The sequence below is a fragment of the Synchiropus splendidus genome, chromosome 10 (genome assembly GCF_027744825.2).
Source record: "Synchiropus splendidus isolate RoL2022-P1 chromosome 10, RoL_Sspl_1.0, whole genome shotgun sequence".
In the NCBI taxonomy this organism is placed as follows: domain Eukaryota; kingdom Metazoa; phylum Chordata; class Actinopteri; order Syngnathiformes; family Callionymidae; genus Synchiropus; species Synchiropus splendidus.
This window is the reverse complement of record NC_071343.1, coordinates 2281104-2296183: the sequence shown is the minus strand read 5'-3', so window position 1 is coordinate 2296183 and position 15080 is coordinate 2281104. Positions and strand designations below refer to the sequence as shown.

The 15080-nt window shown below is 48.8% G+C and overlaps 2 protein-coding genes across 7 annotated transcripts in view; one reads left to right on the top strand and one right to left on the bottom strand.

Moving 5' to 3' along the window:
- Positions 1-350: 350 nt before the first annotated feature.
- On the bottom strand, positions 351-10487 carry LOC128765650 (claudin-10-like). Of its 2 annotated transcripts, XM_053876557.1 has the most exons (6): positions 10470-10487; positions 2117-2318; positions 1578-1739; positions 739-820; positions 564-668; positions 351-501 (listed from the first exon to the last, which is right to left on the bottom strand). In XM_053876557.1, the coding sequence occupies exons 1-6, from the start codon at positions 10485-10487 to the stop codon at positions 351-353; spliced, it is 720 nt and encodes a 239-aa protein (XP_053732532.1). The 2 variants fall into 2 exon arrangements, with proteins under 2 accessions (XP_053732532.1, XP_053732531.1); XM_053876556.1 differs by lacking the exons at positions 2117-2318; positions 10470-10487 and adding an exon at positions 4259-4757.
- LOC128765648 (ATP-binding cassette sub-family C member 4-like) overlaps positions 6177-15080 on the top strand; it is a 37003-nt gene continuing 28099 nt past the window's right edge. The window contains exons 1-18 of one of the 5 annotated variants that reach the window (XM_053876552.1): positions 6180-6751; positions 6981-7091; positions 8480-8600; positions 8670-8888; positions 8961-9044; positions 9104-9267; positions 9336-9461; positions 11472-11721; positions 11793-11900; positions 11972-12061; positions 12208-12399; positions 12455-12549; positions 13483-13569; positions 13628-13724; positions 13791-13985; positions 14076-14207; positions 14299-14336; positions 14677-14771. In XM_053876552.1, coding sequence (XP_053732527.1) covers positions 6678-6751; positions 6981-7091; positions 8480-8600; positions 8670-8888; positions 8961-9044; positions 9104-9267; positions 9336-9461; positions 11472-11721; positions 11793-11900; positions 11972-12061; positions 12208-12399; positions 12455-12549; positions 13483-13569; positions 13628-13724; positions 13791-13985; positions 14076-14207; positions 14299-14336; positions 14677-14771 — 2278 coding nt within the window. In that variant the 5' untranslated portion in view covers positions 6180-6677. Of the gene's footprint in view, positions 6752-6980; positions 7092-8479; positions 8601-8669; positions 8889-8960; positions 9045-9103; positions 9268-9335; positions 9462-10305; positions 10811-11471; positions 11722-11792; positions 11901-11971; positions 12062-12207; positions 12400-12454; positions 12550-13482; positions 13570-13627; positions 13725-13790; positions 14208-14298; positions 14337-14676; positions 14772-15080 lie in introns of those variants that run through there. The other 4 variants (XM_053876551.1, XM_053876553.1, XM_053876549.1 and 1 more) reach the window with 4 other exon arrangements.

Here is a 15080-nt window from a genome sequence, read left to right as displayed (position 1 = left end):
GGTGCAGCTCTCCAGCCGGGAACCAGAACCTGGTTCACTTGTGTTCACGTGTCGGACTGTTGAGCCGAACACACTTTGTCTCGAGACGCATTGTGAAACAGTGAAAGAGGGTGTTCACGCTGCAAAGGTCCAAACGGAGGAACTCACTAAAACACTGGTGTCTTCTGGCTCAGCTCTTTCTGTCTGGCATCCCCTCACCCGGGACCAAGACCACACTTCCACCTGCATTTATTTCCAGTCAAATACATTTATAACACAGGTATACAAACATAAAAGCACGACATCACTGCAACAAGTGGTGACAGATACAGACAAAGAGATGTAAAACAGAAAACCCACGGCACATGTTCTTATACGTAAGCGTTCTTATCGAAGTGCTGAACCCTGGAGGCGTTGGTGTAGTCCGGAGGAGGCCTCTGGCCCATCGACCTGGACTGACCTCTCTGGTACGAGGAGACGTGAGAATGTGAGGCGGCACCTCTGTAGGCCCCGGGACTGCGGCTATTGAGGGGAAACGCGCATTAGACTGGACGGTCACATGACCAACCACGACGACCACCTACGCCTTCCTCGAGGAGCACGGGATGGAGAAGCAGAGCAGAGTTCCTCCGAGGATGCAGAGGACCGAGCCGGCCCAGCCGATGAAGAGCGCTGCTCCCAGCTCATACCTGAGGAGGAAACCGAATCTTCAGTTGCACATCAGCCGCTGGGACGTTCGCCGTCGAACGTGGCTCTTACTTCTGTGCCACGAACAGCGGGTCGAAAAACTCTGACGTTATCCGGTGTGCATACAGAGAGCAGGCCGAGACGGAGCAGAGGCCTGAGGAGCACAAAACAGGCACACATTCACCTGGTCACCAGGGGGCGCTACACACGCAAACAGCTCACATTTGTTTTTTACTTTATTGGGAAGGAGAAGATGCGGTGAATGAGGGAGTGAAGGAGATCAGAGAGATGAGTGGATGATTGAGGGAGATGGAGAAGAAGAGAAGAGAAGAGAAAGAAAACTAAAACTAAAAAGATTCCACTAAACGAGAAAACTAAAAAGAAGGAAAATAGAGATGAAGAAAAAGAAGAAATACAAGAAGGAAAAAAATGAACAAGACAGAAGAAAATTTAAGAAAAAAGAAAATGAAAAAGATGCAGAGAAAATACAGTGGAAAAAGAATGAGAAGAAGATGAATGTAAAGAACTTGAAAAAGAGCAAAAGTGGAAGACAGAAAAGGAAAATGATAAAGAAGAAAATATGGCAAAAAAAAACAAAAAGGAAAGGAAGAGAAATATGATGCTTTAGAGGAGCAAGCAATTGTTTCACACCAGTCAGCAGATAGAGGGACATTCCAAGTGGGCGGAGTTTGTAGCTATTCTCGATGAAGCTTGAGTAATTTTTGCACTCTAGTTTCCTCCCACAGTCCAAAAACATGCCAGAGTTAACCGGCTACTCCACACAGGCGACGGACAGGAGGCCTGTCCAGGGTGAGCCCCGTCTCTCGCCCAAACTAGCTGGGACCCAGCGAGGGAATCAGTTTGATAAAGAGCGCCCCCTGCAGGGCAAGCCACAACACAGAGGCTCTCACCACTCAGAATGAAGTTCGCCCCAGCAAAGCAGGCGATCTTGGCCTTGCTGCCGTCCGTCCCCCCGATTTTGGTGCATTTCATGCCGACCAGAGCGAAGACCGTCCCGAAGAATCCCAGGCAGACGGCTGCGATCATCAATCCTCGACACGCTTGGATGTAGCCTGCGCACAGACACAGAGAAAGGTCAAGCTGGCGCGAGTCGAAACCTGTCAGGCACTGGAGCGAGGACGGTAAGTCACCGGCATGTGACAGCTCAACAGCGAAACCACGCGGAACAATTAGTCAGGAGAGGAGGAATGGGCTGCAGCTTCCGGGTCCATGGGAGAAGGGTGAGGACGTTACCTTGAGGGTTGCCCTCTGAGACGCTGGACCGTGGCAGAAACCGCCTCCGGGTCCAATTCAATCTAATTTATCGCCACCGAGCTGCGAACACGAGGGCTAAACATTGACACAAGACTCGAGGTGACAAATCCACACCATCATGGTCGTAATATTCCCGCAAGTTAGACAACAGGGATCCAAACTCGGAAGCGCTAACCGTCCAACGCCAGCATGGAGGGAAAGTCCTTGCAGTTGGAGACCCCGGTGGAGTCGGTCACGCAGGTCTTCCACAGATTGGACCAGTAGGTCGCGGTGGTGATGACCGTCCCGTCCAGAGAGGACACCTTCCAGTAGTCGGTGGGCAGGGTGGAGGACACCAGCACCCATCCTGAGGTGGCTAAGACGAAGGCCAGGATCTGCTGCAACATGGTGCCACCCGCCGCGCAACTGTGGCTGTTGATTAAGTCGGGGGGACCAAAATAGATCAACCTTCCTGCAGCTCCGTGAAAATGCAGCCAGCCGCCGCGCGGTTAATGAACTGCCGGCGACACAAACGTGTTGGGACTTTGAGTTGCGATCGGGGGTTTGGTCACTCGTCACACGAGTGGATGGGCAGGTCCAAGAGAAGAGCTAATGTTAAATCTCTAAATGGAACACAAGAAGGACGGCAGCTCCTCACAGAGAGGGCGCGGTCGCAGGGGCTGTGCAGTGGAGCAGAACTACCAGTTCAAGAATCACCGCAAACCAGACTGTTTACGTTTCAACACCAGAGATCCAGAGAACATTGAAGGAGGAAACGCTGTGACGCCAACAAATGGCCAAGGAACTGAGGAGACGAAATATTTCTGCTGAGAAAGAAAACGTTCTGCTGGACACTGAAGACGTTTGAGGTGCCTTTGAGCAAGCGTTAGTTACACGGCCAAGAGGACAAAAATCGGTAGATACAGGAGCAAGTGGGTGGAGCTTGTAGCTAATCTGAAGCCTGCAAACCTCTGGTTTCCTCCCTCAGTCAAACTATAACTTGAGGTGAAATGACGACTCTAAATACGTAATGGACAGTAGACTGGTACAGGACGCCCCCCACCTCTCACCCCAACTCACTGGGAGAAAAAGAGAGGAACCAGCAGTCGAAAATTACGTTTTAAAAATAGCAGAAACCAAAAAATGAATCACACTGAAGCTGCGTTAACTCGTGATTAATGGCAAATGAATCACACTTTTTGTATTCGTTCCAAATGTATCTTAAAGGAAGCTGTTCTCAACACCAGAGTGGCCAATAATGTTTCCAATGTTCTGCTGTTAGCATGTTGTCGCGCCTCTTCAGAGCCTCTGAGGTGATTCTGAAGAATGTTCCGGACACAGCATCTGTTCTGTCGGCTTGTTGGAGGAGACACACGTTTGCACGAGGAAACACTATTGGCCGCTCTGCTGTTGGGAACATCTTCCTTTAAGATACATTTAGAACCAAAATGTTTGAGTAATATGCCGTTAGTAGCAAGTGAACTCATCTTTAGTATGATTCATTGAGATTAAAAATATGAATCTACTGACAGCCATAGCTAATTTATGGTATTAGTCATAAGGGAAATTGTTTATTTCATGGCATAAAATGAGGTTAACAAATAATAAAATAGTCAATACCATTTTATAACAAACATTTGGCACAAGGGACCGTGATGTTTGCTCATGATATAGTGATTTGTTAAGAGAGACCTCAACCAGTTTCACCTGCAGCTCTTTCCGGACTTCTTTCCTGCAGTTAGAATTATACGTTAAAAGTTAAGCTGCGTGGAAATGAACCCAGAAGTGAGTCAAGTATTTCATTCTAAACAGCTCTGCTCTTCAGTGACTCGGACGTCGCTGGTTACTGATTAACATTGTCCAGTATCCTGACCAAAAAATTCCCGGGAAGTCACGTGGGAATCTGATGGGCAACAGCGTTCTATGATTCTAGAGACATCTGATGGTCGCGCTTGGTCGTGGGACACGGTGAAGGTGGAGCCAAAAATGCTTGAAATAAAAGTGAAACTTAATATACAGAACTCCAATAGCAGAATAGAACCTTAATAGTCTGCTCTCATTTCCAACAAACCTATCAATCCGGGACAAAAAACAACAATAACTAAAAATGATTAATACATTTTAAAAGGTGAAACATTATTTCAGTTTTTTTAAGATTGAAAAATAAGTAAATTATTAGTGGATTTGGTTTAGCTTTGTGTTTCTGTTTAAGATGAATTAAGGAACAACTGGTAGATTTGAGCAGAACACACAAAAAATAAATCACTTAAACTTTCTTTTCTTCCTATAAATCCAGTTTCTTTTGGAAACAGGTCTTTAAAGAGGAATGTAAATTCACCTTCGAGGGCAAAGATGGTGTGATGCGGGCGGCAGTGCAGCGCTCCGATGGCGTTCCCGGCGCAGTTGTTCCACAGGCCCTGCAGGACCCAGGTGGCCGTGATGACCGACGAGGCGCGACTGGTGGCCCTCCACTCATTGGACACGGTGGCGGCTATGGTGGCTCCCAGCCCGCCCAGGGCCCCCAAGAAAGCCACGATCTGCAGGCCGGACATTCAGGTCCCGATGTTTTCGATTTAGCAGCGGGAATAAAAATCCACCCCGAAACGCCAATTACAGCAGGACATGTGTTTCGCCGAGATGATTTACAGAGAGGATGAGCAGGCGGGGGATGGGTGGCACGGTGGTTAGTCATTACAGCTTTGTTGTTTTAGAAAAATGGACCTGGGAAAGAATCAGGCCACGTAGCGGTAATGAATCACCCTTCACCCTTGCCGTTGGTCTGTCCAACAGGGTCCAAGTCCAGTGCATCAATTGTTACCACAAACAAAGTGAAAGCAATGATTGACAGCGCTGCAGGCAACTGGCCGCTGATCATCCCAGGGACCAAGACAGTGTCGAGACTCGACAGTGTCCAGACCGAGACAAGGCCAAGACTGTCTCACACTGATCCTCGAATGAGCTGCAGTGGGTTCCACTGAAACAAGCAGCACCAGTCTGACCAGTAACAGTCTTCAGACACCTGATGGGTGCCCTCTAGTGGATCAGTTTGAGACCTAAATGTCAACAAAACTAAAAAAACTGGGTCCAGTCCGAGTCCGAACCAAAAATGTGTTCGAGACTGAGACGGCAGGATGAGGTCACATGACAAAACAACCATGACTCAAATGGACTTGCAGTTCATCTGAGAAGTGGCAGGTGGATGGTTATAATGGGGCTTTACTTTAGATCAGGCTGCTGTAAACGCACCACAGGCTCATTACATGTGTTGCAAGTGAAATATCACTTTATGTCACTGAATATATGAATCTCTTTTTACTTTTTGTCCACTTCAGGTCACTGTAGATCGAGCTACTTGCGCTCCCTGCTTGAGCCAATCAGGCTGAATTAAAGCGGTAACATGTTTCTCTTACACGTGATGGTCCGCTGCAGCGCACGACACATCTCCTGTTTGCTTTCATTGCTTTTCTTTATTTCTTTCGCAAGGTGCTGATGTGTGAACCTTGGTTGCGAGCGGATGATGCGTTGAGGAGAGATGGAAATTTTCTGCGGATAAGAACCAGGGTTACGATGGTTACAATGGCTTACCCTCCTAAACTCACGCCTATGCGTGTGTCTTCTCTTCCTAGTGGACAAGTCCAGAACCTAGCGCTGGATTCTGTACTACCCCAACTGGCGTCTCTCACCAGGGAGTAGCAGACGCAGCTCATAGTTGTGATCGGCTTCAACCTGAAGACGGACGCAGAGAGCTCAGCTCTTACGCCGCGTCTCCTGTCAACGTCCTCCCTATCTGGTCAATAAGACCATGAAGAGGCTCTCATCCTTATGTTGAGACTGACAGAGCCACATCATCTCTTGTCACCAACCATCTGTATCTATGTGTCCAAACTGAGCTCCAAAGGAAATGGAACAGAAGAAGTTTGACACACGGACGTCCCGCTGGGACTGTGCACCTCTGAGCAACGTGGCCGGTGCCTTTTACAAGTCCATCAAACACAACGACGCGTCGAAACATCCTGGACTGGCGATATGAAATAGTTGAAGTGAGCTCGATGATGCTTTATAGCAGAACCTCACAAAGCCCTTGTGAAGCCTTTAATACAACATCGTCTGCTTTCAAACCTGACGTGTTGATCAAGCTGGAACCTCTTGCTATGATTCACATAAAAGGCCAGCGAGGGTCTTAAGGCAGGAGTAAGCCCTGCGGCATCAGAACCCTGAGACAAAACTGGCCTTTCCCAGTCACTGCTAGCAGCTTCCGCGCTACAAAGAAGATCGACAAGCTTGTGATGCCTCACTATGACAAAGTAACGGCCCTTGAAACACTCAAACACTTGTGTTTCCAAGCAATGCTCCCCTAACATGCCTCGGACAGATGATGCGTCCCCGTCTGCTGTGACTCCCGGGTGCTGGAGGGGGGCTTCTTCAATAATGTAACATGCAGTTCCATGGCCGATCGTAACGTCCAGCTCACGTTTGAAAGCGGTCGCAAACCAACCAAGCCGTCACTCACTCACTTCTCAGGCTTGAAACTTGGTTAGCAGTGTGCTCAGCCCGTCATAAGAGAAGATGCTTGTCTCCACTGGGCAACTCTCAAACAGAGGGCGGGATCATGCCACTCGTCGTGGCAGCAAAGCTCCCATCATCCTCTCCTGGATTTGAGAGTTGACTCTCACTGTGGTTGCTATGTGTGGTGTGTGTACTTCACCAAAACACCACCACTGTGTCTGGAGAGGACGCGCTGCTTCAGTGTTGGGGGCATGGAACCTTTGCACAAAGACGAGAAGGATAATCCCTTGGCCAGAGCTAATCTCTTCTCCAAGATTTTCTTCTGGTAAGGAAACCTCTCTGCGCTGAGAAGAGCTTGGCGCCCAGTGAAGGGAGACGGTGGCTGTCTGTGGATGCATCTGTGGCACGGCTTGGCACTGTCCCCAGACGAGGTGCCAGGAAGAATCAAACGCCCTTGTACAAACTAAATTGGAAAACAGAGATGGACGCTTGTGTGAAGATTTGTGAATCGCACTGTGGTTGAATGCTTCTAACTGTTGTCTTTTCTTCCTCAGTTGGCTGAATCCCTTGTTCAGAATCGGGTTCAAGAGGCGTCTTGAAGAAAATGACATGTACAAAGTTCTTCCTGAAGATTCCTCTGAGAGACTCGGGGAGGAGTTGCAATGGTTAGTCATTTTTTTGCCAGTTTTGTTAGCGGTATCATCTCACGTTGCAAGTACTTGGACGCAGTTAAGGCAGTTATGCTCCCCTTGAGGACCCCCTGGCCACTGGAGGACGGAGAGTTTCCACCATTGTTACATTGCGCCTTGTCAGTCATCACGGCCACCCAATTGGGTAGCAGCAGCAACACTGCCCCCATGGTTTCCTGTGGTACAGCTCCGTTTGGTCCACATCCGTAAGCCTTGTGGAAACGGAGGGAATGATGGCAGAGCATGGTCAGAAGACTCCGTCCAGATCCGGATCCATATGGAACGTGTTGCATGAATGGGCCTTAAGGGCAAAGCTAATTCGAGGTTGGTGTGGGAAGTGGTCCTCCAGATCTTCTGGTGGAGTCGTTCCCGGTCAGTCGACGATGGAACTCCAGGGTATCAAATATCTCTGGGATGTCCCTGTCTGTTGGTGTGGGACGCCTTGCAGCCCATCCACCTCCACGGCCGGAGAGGAACAGTGGTTGTTCTTTGAGCTTCTTTCTGAAAACACACCTGACATATTTGGGAGAAAACTGGCAATATCTCCTGACCATAAAAGTACGCCGTTCATGAAGAGCCTTGCCTTTTGGCTCAGCTCTTCCTCCACCTTATGGCGCGGCATATTCATCCCATTCTCATGAAGAGAGCTCGCCACTTGAGGAGGGATCCGTCCCAATGATTCTTTTGTAAGGGAGATTACTGTCATCTGGTTGCTCTACACTGCTCTGCACTTTGTTCCGGCGATGATGACCATCAGCGCCACATCACCGTCCATCACAGAATGGCTGTAGAGCAGACGTTGGGGGCCAAACAATCATATACATTACATATACATATGTACATATACATACATATTTACACTTTGCCCTGTCTTGTCTTAGATTATTTCATTCTCGTTAGATTTTGGACTGTTTTCCTTCTGTCTTTTGGAGTGACGGAGCCCCACAACAGTCCTGTATAATGTGGCCCCGAGGGCCCTTCAATTGTCCACCCTGCTGTAGAGGGTCGGCCTTTGGTCTTGTGCTGTAGCCTTGTTTGGATTTACAGAAATGTAACCCACTCGTTTCTTCTCTGACCATGTGACTTAGCTCATTCTTGCGCCTCCATGTCTCTCGAGTGCCTTTCTCCTGGGCATGGTGCGACTTGATGGTGATTTTCTGTCTGAGGTTTTAAACAAGCGCCCTGTTGGAGGCTCAGAGCTCACGAGGAACGACCCTCCTCTTGAACCTGCCGTCTACAGGTGACCGGTTTGTGTCCAAACTGTCAGAAGCACAGCGTGAACGAGGGGGGTGGGGAGAGTGAGGGGGGTGGGGGTTTAGCGCGGCAACTAATGAAAATGCTAAGTTTTGCTGTTTGTCTTAAAGGTTCTGGAAACAGGAGGTTGAGCTAGCGGCTAAAGAGTCCCGCTCCCCGCAGCTGGCCCGGGCTCTCATATGGTGCTACTGGAGGTCCTACCTGCCCATTGGAATGTTCATCTTCGCAGAGGTCCGTGAGCTAGCACGCACACTAGCACGCTCACAAACGAAAGACAACTCGTCCGTTCTGTTCAAGCAGGAGATCGTGAGAGTCATTCAACCACTCCTTCTGGGGAAGCTGATCGGGTACTTTGAGAGCCGGAACACGGGCAGCCAAGTCGCCGACGCGTACCTCTACGCTGCCGGAGTCTCCCTGTCCGCCGTCTCCATGGCGCTCCTGCATCACATCTACTTCTTCCAAGTGCAAAGAGCTGGCATGAAGATTAGAGTGGCAGTGTGTCACATGATCTATCAAAAGGCAAGTCACATGGATTCCACAAAAAAAAAAACATTTCAGAGCTCCATTTAAAGTGCTGTAATTCCTCTCCAGGCTCTTTGTCTAAACACGTCATCGCAAACCACGACGGGTCAAATCGTGAATCTACTGTCCAATGACGTCAACAGGTTCGACGAGGTAAGCGCCCGAGTCAGATTCCAGACTTGGACGCAGTCGACCGAGTGCTTGTCTTGCAGGTCACGCTCTACTTGCACTTTTTGTGGATCGGTCCCATTCAAGCAACATCGGTGATCGTACTGCTGCTGTACGAAATCGGTCCGTCGTGCCTCGCTGGCATGTCCATCTTCCTGGTGCTGTTGCCGGTGCAGACCATGTTCGGCCGGATGTTTTCCTCTTTCAGGTCGCCACAACCACAGAGAGATCACGAAAAGATGCCGGCCGTTTTACTGACATTGGCTGGTTTTACAGGGCGGAGACGGCGATCCTAACCGACGAGAGGATCCGCCTGATGAATGAGGTCATCGCCGGGATCCGTGTCATTAAGATGAGCGGCTGGGAGGAGCCTTTTGCTGCTTTAGTGGACAGGGTCCGAAGGTACCTCAGCCTTCACTGAAGCACGTCCCACGACGTACCGCTCAATTTTTGTCAGCGAACAAGTCAAACAAATTATTGATTATATTATTGATATATATATATATATATATATATATATATATATATATATATATATATATATATATATATATATAAAGACAAGAGCAAGTAAACTTGTAGAGAAAACTAGTGCTGTCAATATATATATTCCTGTGACATCAATAATTTGTTTGACTTGTTCGCTGACAAAAATTGAGCGGTACGTCGTGGGACGTGCTTCATCTTTATATATATATATATATATATATATATATATATATATATATATATATGAAGACAAGAGCAAGTAAACTTGTAGAGAAAACTAGTGCTGTCAGAAATGCTAACATGCTAGTCAGTGCTAACTGGCTAATAGCAGAAGCTAATGCTGCGTTCTAGTGCCCTCTGAAGTTGAGAGTCCAATCTGGGAAAGACATCGCAGCGGAGTTCAGCGCGTTCATATATCAAGGTCGGAAACATAGATGACGACACCCATAGCAGCTATTCCCAATCCTGTGTTGATAAATACACGTTGCGTACCACAAGAAAGCATGGAGGATGAAGTGCAAATATTCATTTTCCAAATGTGTTTGTTTCCTTTTGTGCAATTCATTGATGTGGGATCCAGTTGCGCTTGGACAGGACCACTGATCCGCCATTGATGCCGTGGATTCTCACCACCACGAGACGGCTTCCCTGAACGTATGCAGGATGCAGAGGTTTAGAATACAGGAAGTACACCGAAGGAAACAAACACATTCTGTAAATTTGAGCTTCCCCTTCATCCTGCGGATTTTCTTGTCAAGCGAACACATACTGTATTTATCAAGAAGCTGCTTATATTCGGACTACGAGATTTTTCGTGGACGTCACAATCTTTTCCGACCTCAATCGTCACAAAAGCTCGGACGTCCTAGTTCTGTGGTAACTGGAACGCACCATAATTCTAAACGCCTGTGTTCTGTTTACGTTGGCCATGTTAGCCATATTGGATTGCAAACTTTGGGATGGTGAGAGTTCAGTGTCAGGTGATGTCATTGGGTGTGGAGCTGGGAATTTCCCAGTGCGGAGGACAACACACCAAAACTAAGTTGTGCCATGAGTTTAAAGGTGGTCTGATGATGAAAACTAATGGAGGAGTAGAGGACAATATGGGGCTAATCGTACAGCCAGACGGCTTTGCTACGCTGACATGAGCGCCAACAGCTAGATAGCTAACAGGCTAACAGGCTGAACAACAACAACGAAGGCTAACAAGCACGAGTCAAGTCAAGCTTTATCATGATCGACATAATGGCGTGCAGTGGACTGTGAGTGTACTTATTTTATACTGAAACTCAGGCAGGACACTTCTTGAGGTTTACTGTAGTTGAAATACTGAAAGTAGACTTGTACTAATACTTAAGTAAACTAAATAAACTGAACTTCAAATGTACTGCTTTATTCTAAGGAATTTAATGTAGATTTTAGTGGCGATTCTGAATTAAACTGCAAAGGATTATGGGATTGGTGTCAGCGATACTTTTGCTCTGATCTTGTTTTGCTGTGAGTAGTACTTCACTGAATTACCTCGTGATTGTCAGTCACTGTGACTGTAATCCATAGGTGACTGTATTGTAGTATAAATCTGGAGACTCTGTGATACTGTCGAGGCAAACTTTAAAGTACACCCCTCTGAGGTGACAGTGTACACCTTCAGATGGTGTGTGGAGTATATGGTATATATACAGTATATATCTAGTGCAGTTGTAGTGTATAGGGATGGGGTGTACTTGTTCTATACTTGACAGTGTACTACAGTAAAGAGTTCTAATTTAGTCTGAAGAAGTATTAAATTGGTATATGTTCTAGTAAGCTACAAGTACATGGTCTGTCGTATACTTGCTATACCAATGAATATACTTCATGAACTTGAAGGAACGCTGGTGTCCCGTGGTGTTTTCTTGACCTCATGTGATGGTGCTGTTTCAGGTCAGAGATCTCCAAGATCATGAGCAGCTCCTATCTGCGCGGCCTCAACATGGCGTCCTTCTTCGTGGCCAGCAAGATCATCATCTTCATCACAGTGTGCGTGTACGTTTCCGTGGGGAACCAGCTGTCTGCCAGCACGGTCTTCGTCACGCTGTCCTTCTACGGAGCGGTCCGCTTCACCATCACCTTCTTCTTCCCGCTGGCGATCGAGAAGGTGTCCGAAGCTCTGGTCAGCATCCGCAGGATCCAAGTAAATGCAGTCCAGACGTGGAGCAAATGCAAGCTGAGGCCGCCTTCACTGACCTCCACAATGATTTGCAGAATTTCCTTCTGCTGGATGAGGTTTCTCAGAAACATCTGCGGCTTCCTGAAGCAGAGCCCGGAGACTATTCGCTCATAGTCAGAGACCTAAAATGCTCCTGGGATCCGGTGAGAGCCGTCAGCGTCGGCCTGGTCGAACATGAAATCTCTTTTATTGAGAGGAAGCTTCTCGTCTGCAGACGCTTGACGCATCAACGCTAAAGAACGTGTCCTTCTCAGTGAAGCCCGAGCAGCTCCTGGCAGTCATCGGACCTGTCGGGGCTGGAAAGGTTTGTTTACCTTCTCTAAAGTTAAAATACTGCAATGGCAGCCCATAAAATACAGGGTTGTTTCGGGGTAACTCGATGGTAGTTTTGGTGGAGGTTACTTGACCTGCGACTGGGCACTCGCTCATGTCCGCGTCTCTCCCTGCCAGTCGTCGCTCCTCAGCGCCATCCTCGGGGAGCTGAGGCACCAAAGTGGGGTGATCAAGGTCCGAGGGGAGCTCACCTACACTTGCCAGCAGCCCTGGATTTTTGCCGGCACCATCCAGAGCAACATCCTGTTTGGCAAGGACCTGGACCCGGACAAGTACCGGCAGGTTCTGCAAGCCTGTGCGCTGAAGAAGGTAAGGGTCACCGGACGAGCTGCTGCGGGTTTTCAAACCACCCGACGTGTTCCAGGACCTGGAGCTGCTGCCTGATGGGGACCTCACCTCGGTGGGAGACCGAGGAGCCAATCTGAGCGGAGGACAGAGGGCCAGGATCAGCTTGGCGAGGTCAGTCACCATGTGACATCGACCTTGTTTTCGCTCTACATGTACTAGTCGACTGTGCAAGTACGCCTTACTAGTGAAGCAATAAGTGTTGCATGTACTACCAGTAGAGCTGAACAATGCTCACTAGTAGCTGACATACATTTATACTAGTGCTACTGGTGAAGGAAAAAAAACTCACCCTTATGCCACTTACATGCTAATAAATGTGCAAGGAAAAGTGAATTCTGGCTTCCTATTGGCTATTGAAAATATTTTAACCAATCAGAGAGCAGCATCTGGCAATATTTGCATTAGGTCTACTGGTGCTACTAGTGTCGAGGTCGGCTTTACTAGTAGTGGTAGTCAACCAAAACTGTCGACTTGTACTACTAGTGAACTTTATTTTTGTACCCGAACTACTAGTTAGCATAAAATAGTTTTACTAGTGAAGTTTTTGGCTCGCGAGGGTGAGACTCAAGTGAGGCCACACAATCGACTAGTAGAGTGAGCAGTTTTGTGTCAGTAGTATTACGAGTAAAGCGCGAAAATGTACTTGTGATTGTTTTCGTAGCCTGCTAGAAGGACAAGTAACTCAGAATTGTCTACTAGTAGACAATGTTGCATCACTTGTACCACCTGGTCTCAAAAGTGCAAAAAAACTTCACGGGTAAAACTATTAAAACTAAAACCATTAGTAAAACCCCCCTCAACACTGGTGTATATTTGGCGATATTCCCAAATCCCGCTCGATGACAGGTGAAAATATTAGCCAATAGGAAGCCAGCATTCACTTTTCCTCGCCCACTTATTAGAATATGAGGGTTACAAGTGGCGCAAGGCTGAGTTTGTTTAGTTCACTAGTGGCACTAGTGGTCATGTATGTCTATACAGGCATAGCGCCCGGCTCCCACGCCTCGAGGGCAGAAGGTGACGCGCATGCGTGTGTGTCTGCAGGGCAGTGTACCAGGACGCAGACATCTACCTGCTGGACGACCCGCTCAGCGCTGTGGACGCCGAGGTGGGACGCCACCTGCTGGAGGAGTAAGTGACTGGAGCGCGTCTCCACGTCCGACCCAACTCAACACTCAACCTCCTTCAGGTGCATATGTGGCGTTCTGGAGGAGAAACTGGTGGTTCTGGTCACGCACCAGCTGCAGTACCTGAAGGCCGCCGATCTAATCGTGGCCCTGAAAGAGGTGAGCGCCTCAGTTCCGGGAAACCACAGTGCCGTTTATCAAGTGCTAAACCCGAAGTGAACGCAGGGTGAGGTGGTGGCTCAGGGCACGTACGGTGAACTGGAGGGTTCCGGCCTGGACCTCAGCTCCCTGCTGAAGGAGGACGACGCTCCCGATGAGGGGCCCGCCACCGCCAGCCTCCACGACAGCTCCGCGACCCCCATGACCTCCCTGTCCTCGTCCTGGAGCTCGCTGGCCGAGGCCGTCGACCCTTTCACGGCGGTGAGCGCTGACAGGGTTTGGCCACTAGAGGGAAGACAGCCTCCAGCTTTCCCGCGCCAGCAGCACGTGACCGTGGTGTGTCCCGCGCAGGCAGGCACCGCGCTGGAGGAGGAGAGGCGCGCAGCTGGAGACATCAGCCTCCGTACGTACGTGAAATACTTCCGAGCCGGCGCCAACTTCCTGGTGCTGACCCTCCTCGGTTTGCTCAACCTTTTAGCACATGTGAGTGGCTTTTTCCCTTCCGTTGAACGAGCATTTCTTTAAAAACGAGCGAACCAAAATCTGACGGTGAAACCCATTGGTTCCTGCTCAGGTGACATTCGTGCTGCAGGACTGGTGGCTGGCTCACTGGTGAGGCTTCATCCACTCACATTCCACTCCAACATTTTTGCCTTTTGAGATGTTAAACTGCGGACACTGTCCTTCTGCATCATTCCTCCAATTCAACCAGAAGAACCAGACCAGATACCTAACACTGGTTTAAATGACAACGTCAATATTCTTCCATTTGTATTTGAAATGAAACATATAAACAGAATGAATCATTGTCCTTAGAAACAAACGCACAGTTGCCTTTGAAGCGAGCAACAGTATGAGTTCTCACATCAAAGGCAGGAGTTTAACGCCTTCACATTGTATCTCCTTTTCCCGTCCTCGTGGTTTCTGGTTCTTTTGTGGCTGCTCGTCGCAGGGCCTCCGAGCAGGAGCTCATCGACGTGACGCGGCGCCTGAATGGCAGCGCCCCTCGGCAGACGGACCTTGACCTGTACCTCGGTGTTTACGCAGGTGAAGCGCGCGTTGCTTTTCTGTGTCCTCTCCAGACTCTGAACGCAGGCGCCTTTCACTGAGCAGAGCAGCAGTTGTTTGGATGAAGCCCGGGGCCTTCAAGGCCAGGCGCGTGCGGGGCCCCAGCTGCGCACTGAGAGCGCGGCTCCTGCGCTCTCGTCTGCCGTGGATTGCTCTGATTGTTTCCCTCTGACGCTTCCTTCCTTTGTGCTGTCGGTTGTGGCAAAAGCGTTTGTGTCAACAAAGCATGAAAGAAGTTGTGTGTGTGTGTTTTGTTGTTGTTGATTCATGACGATCCGCGGTTGTCCT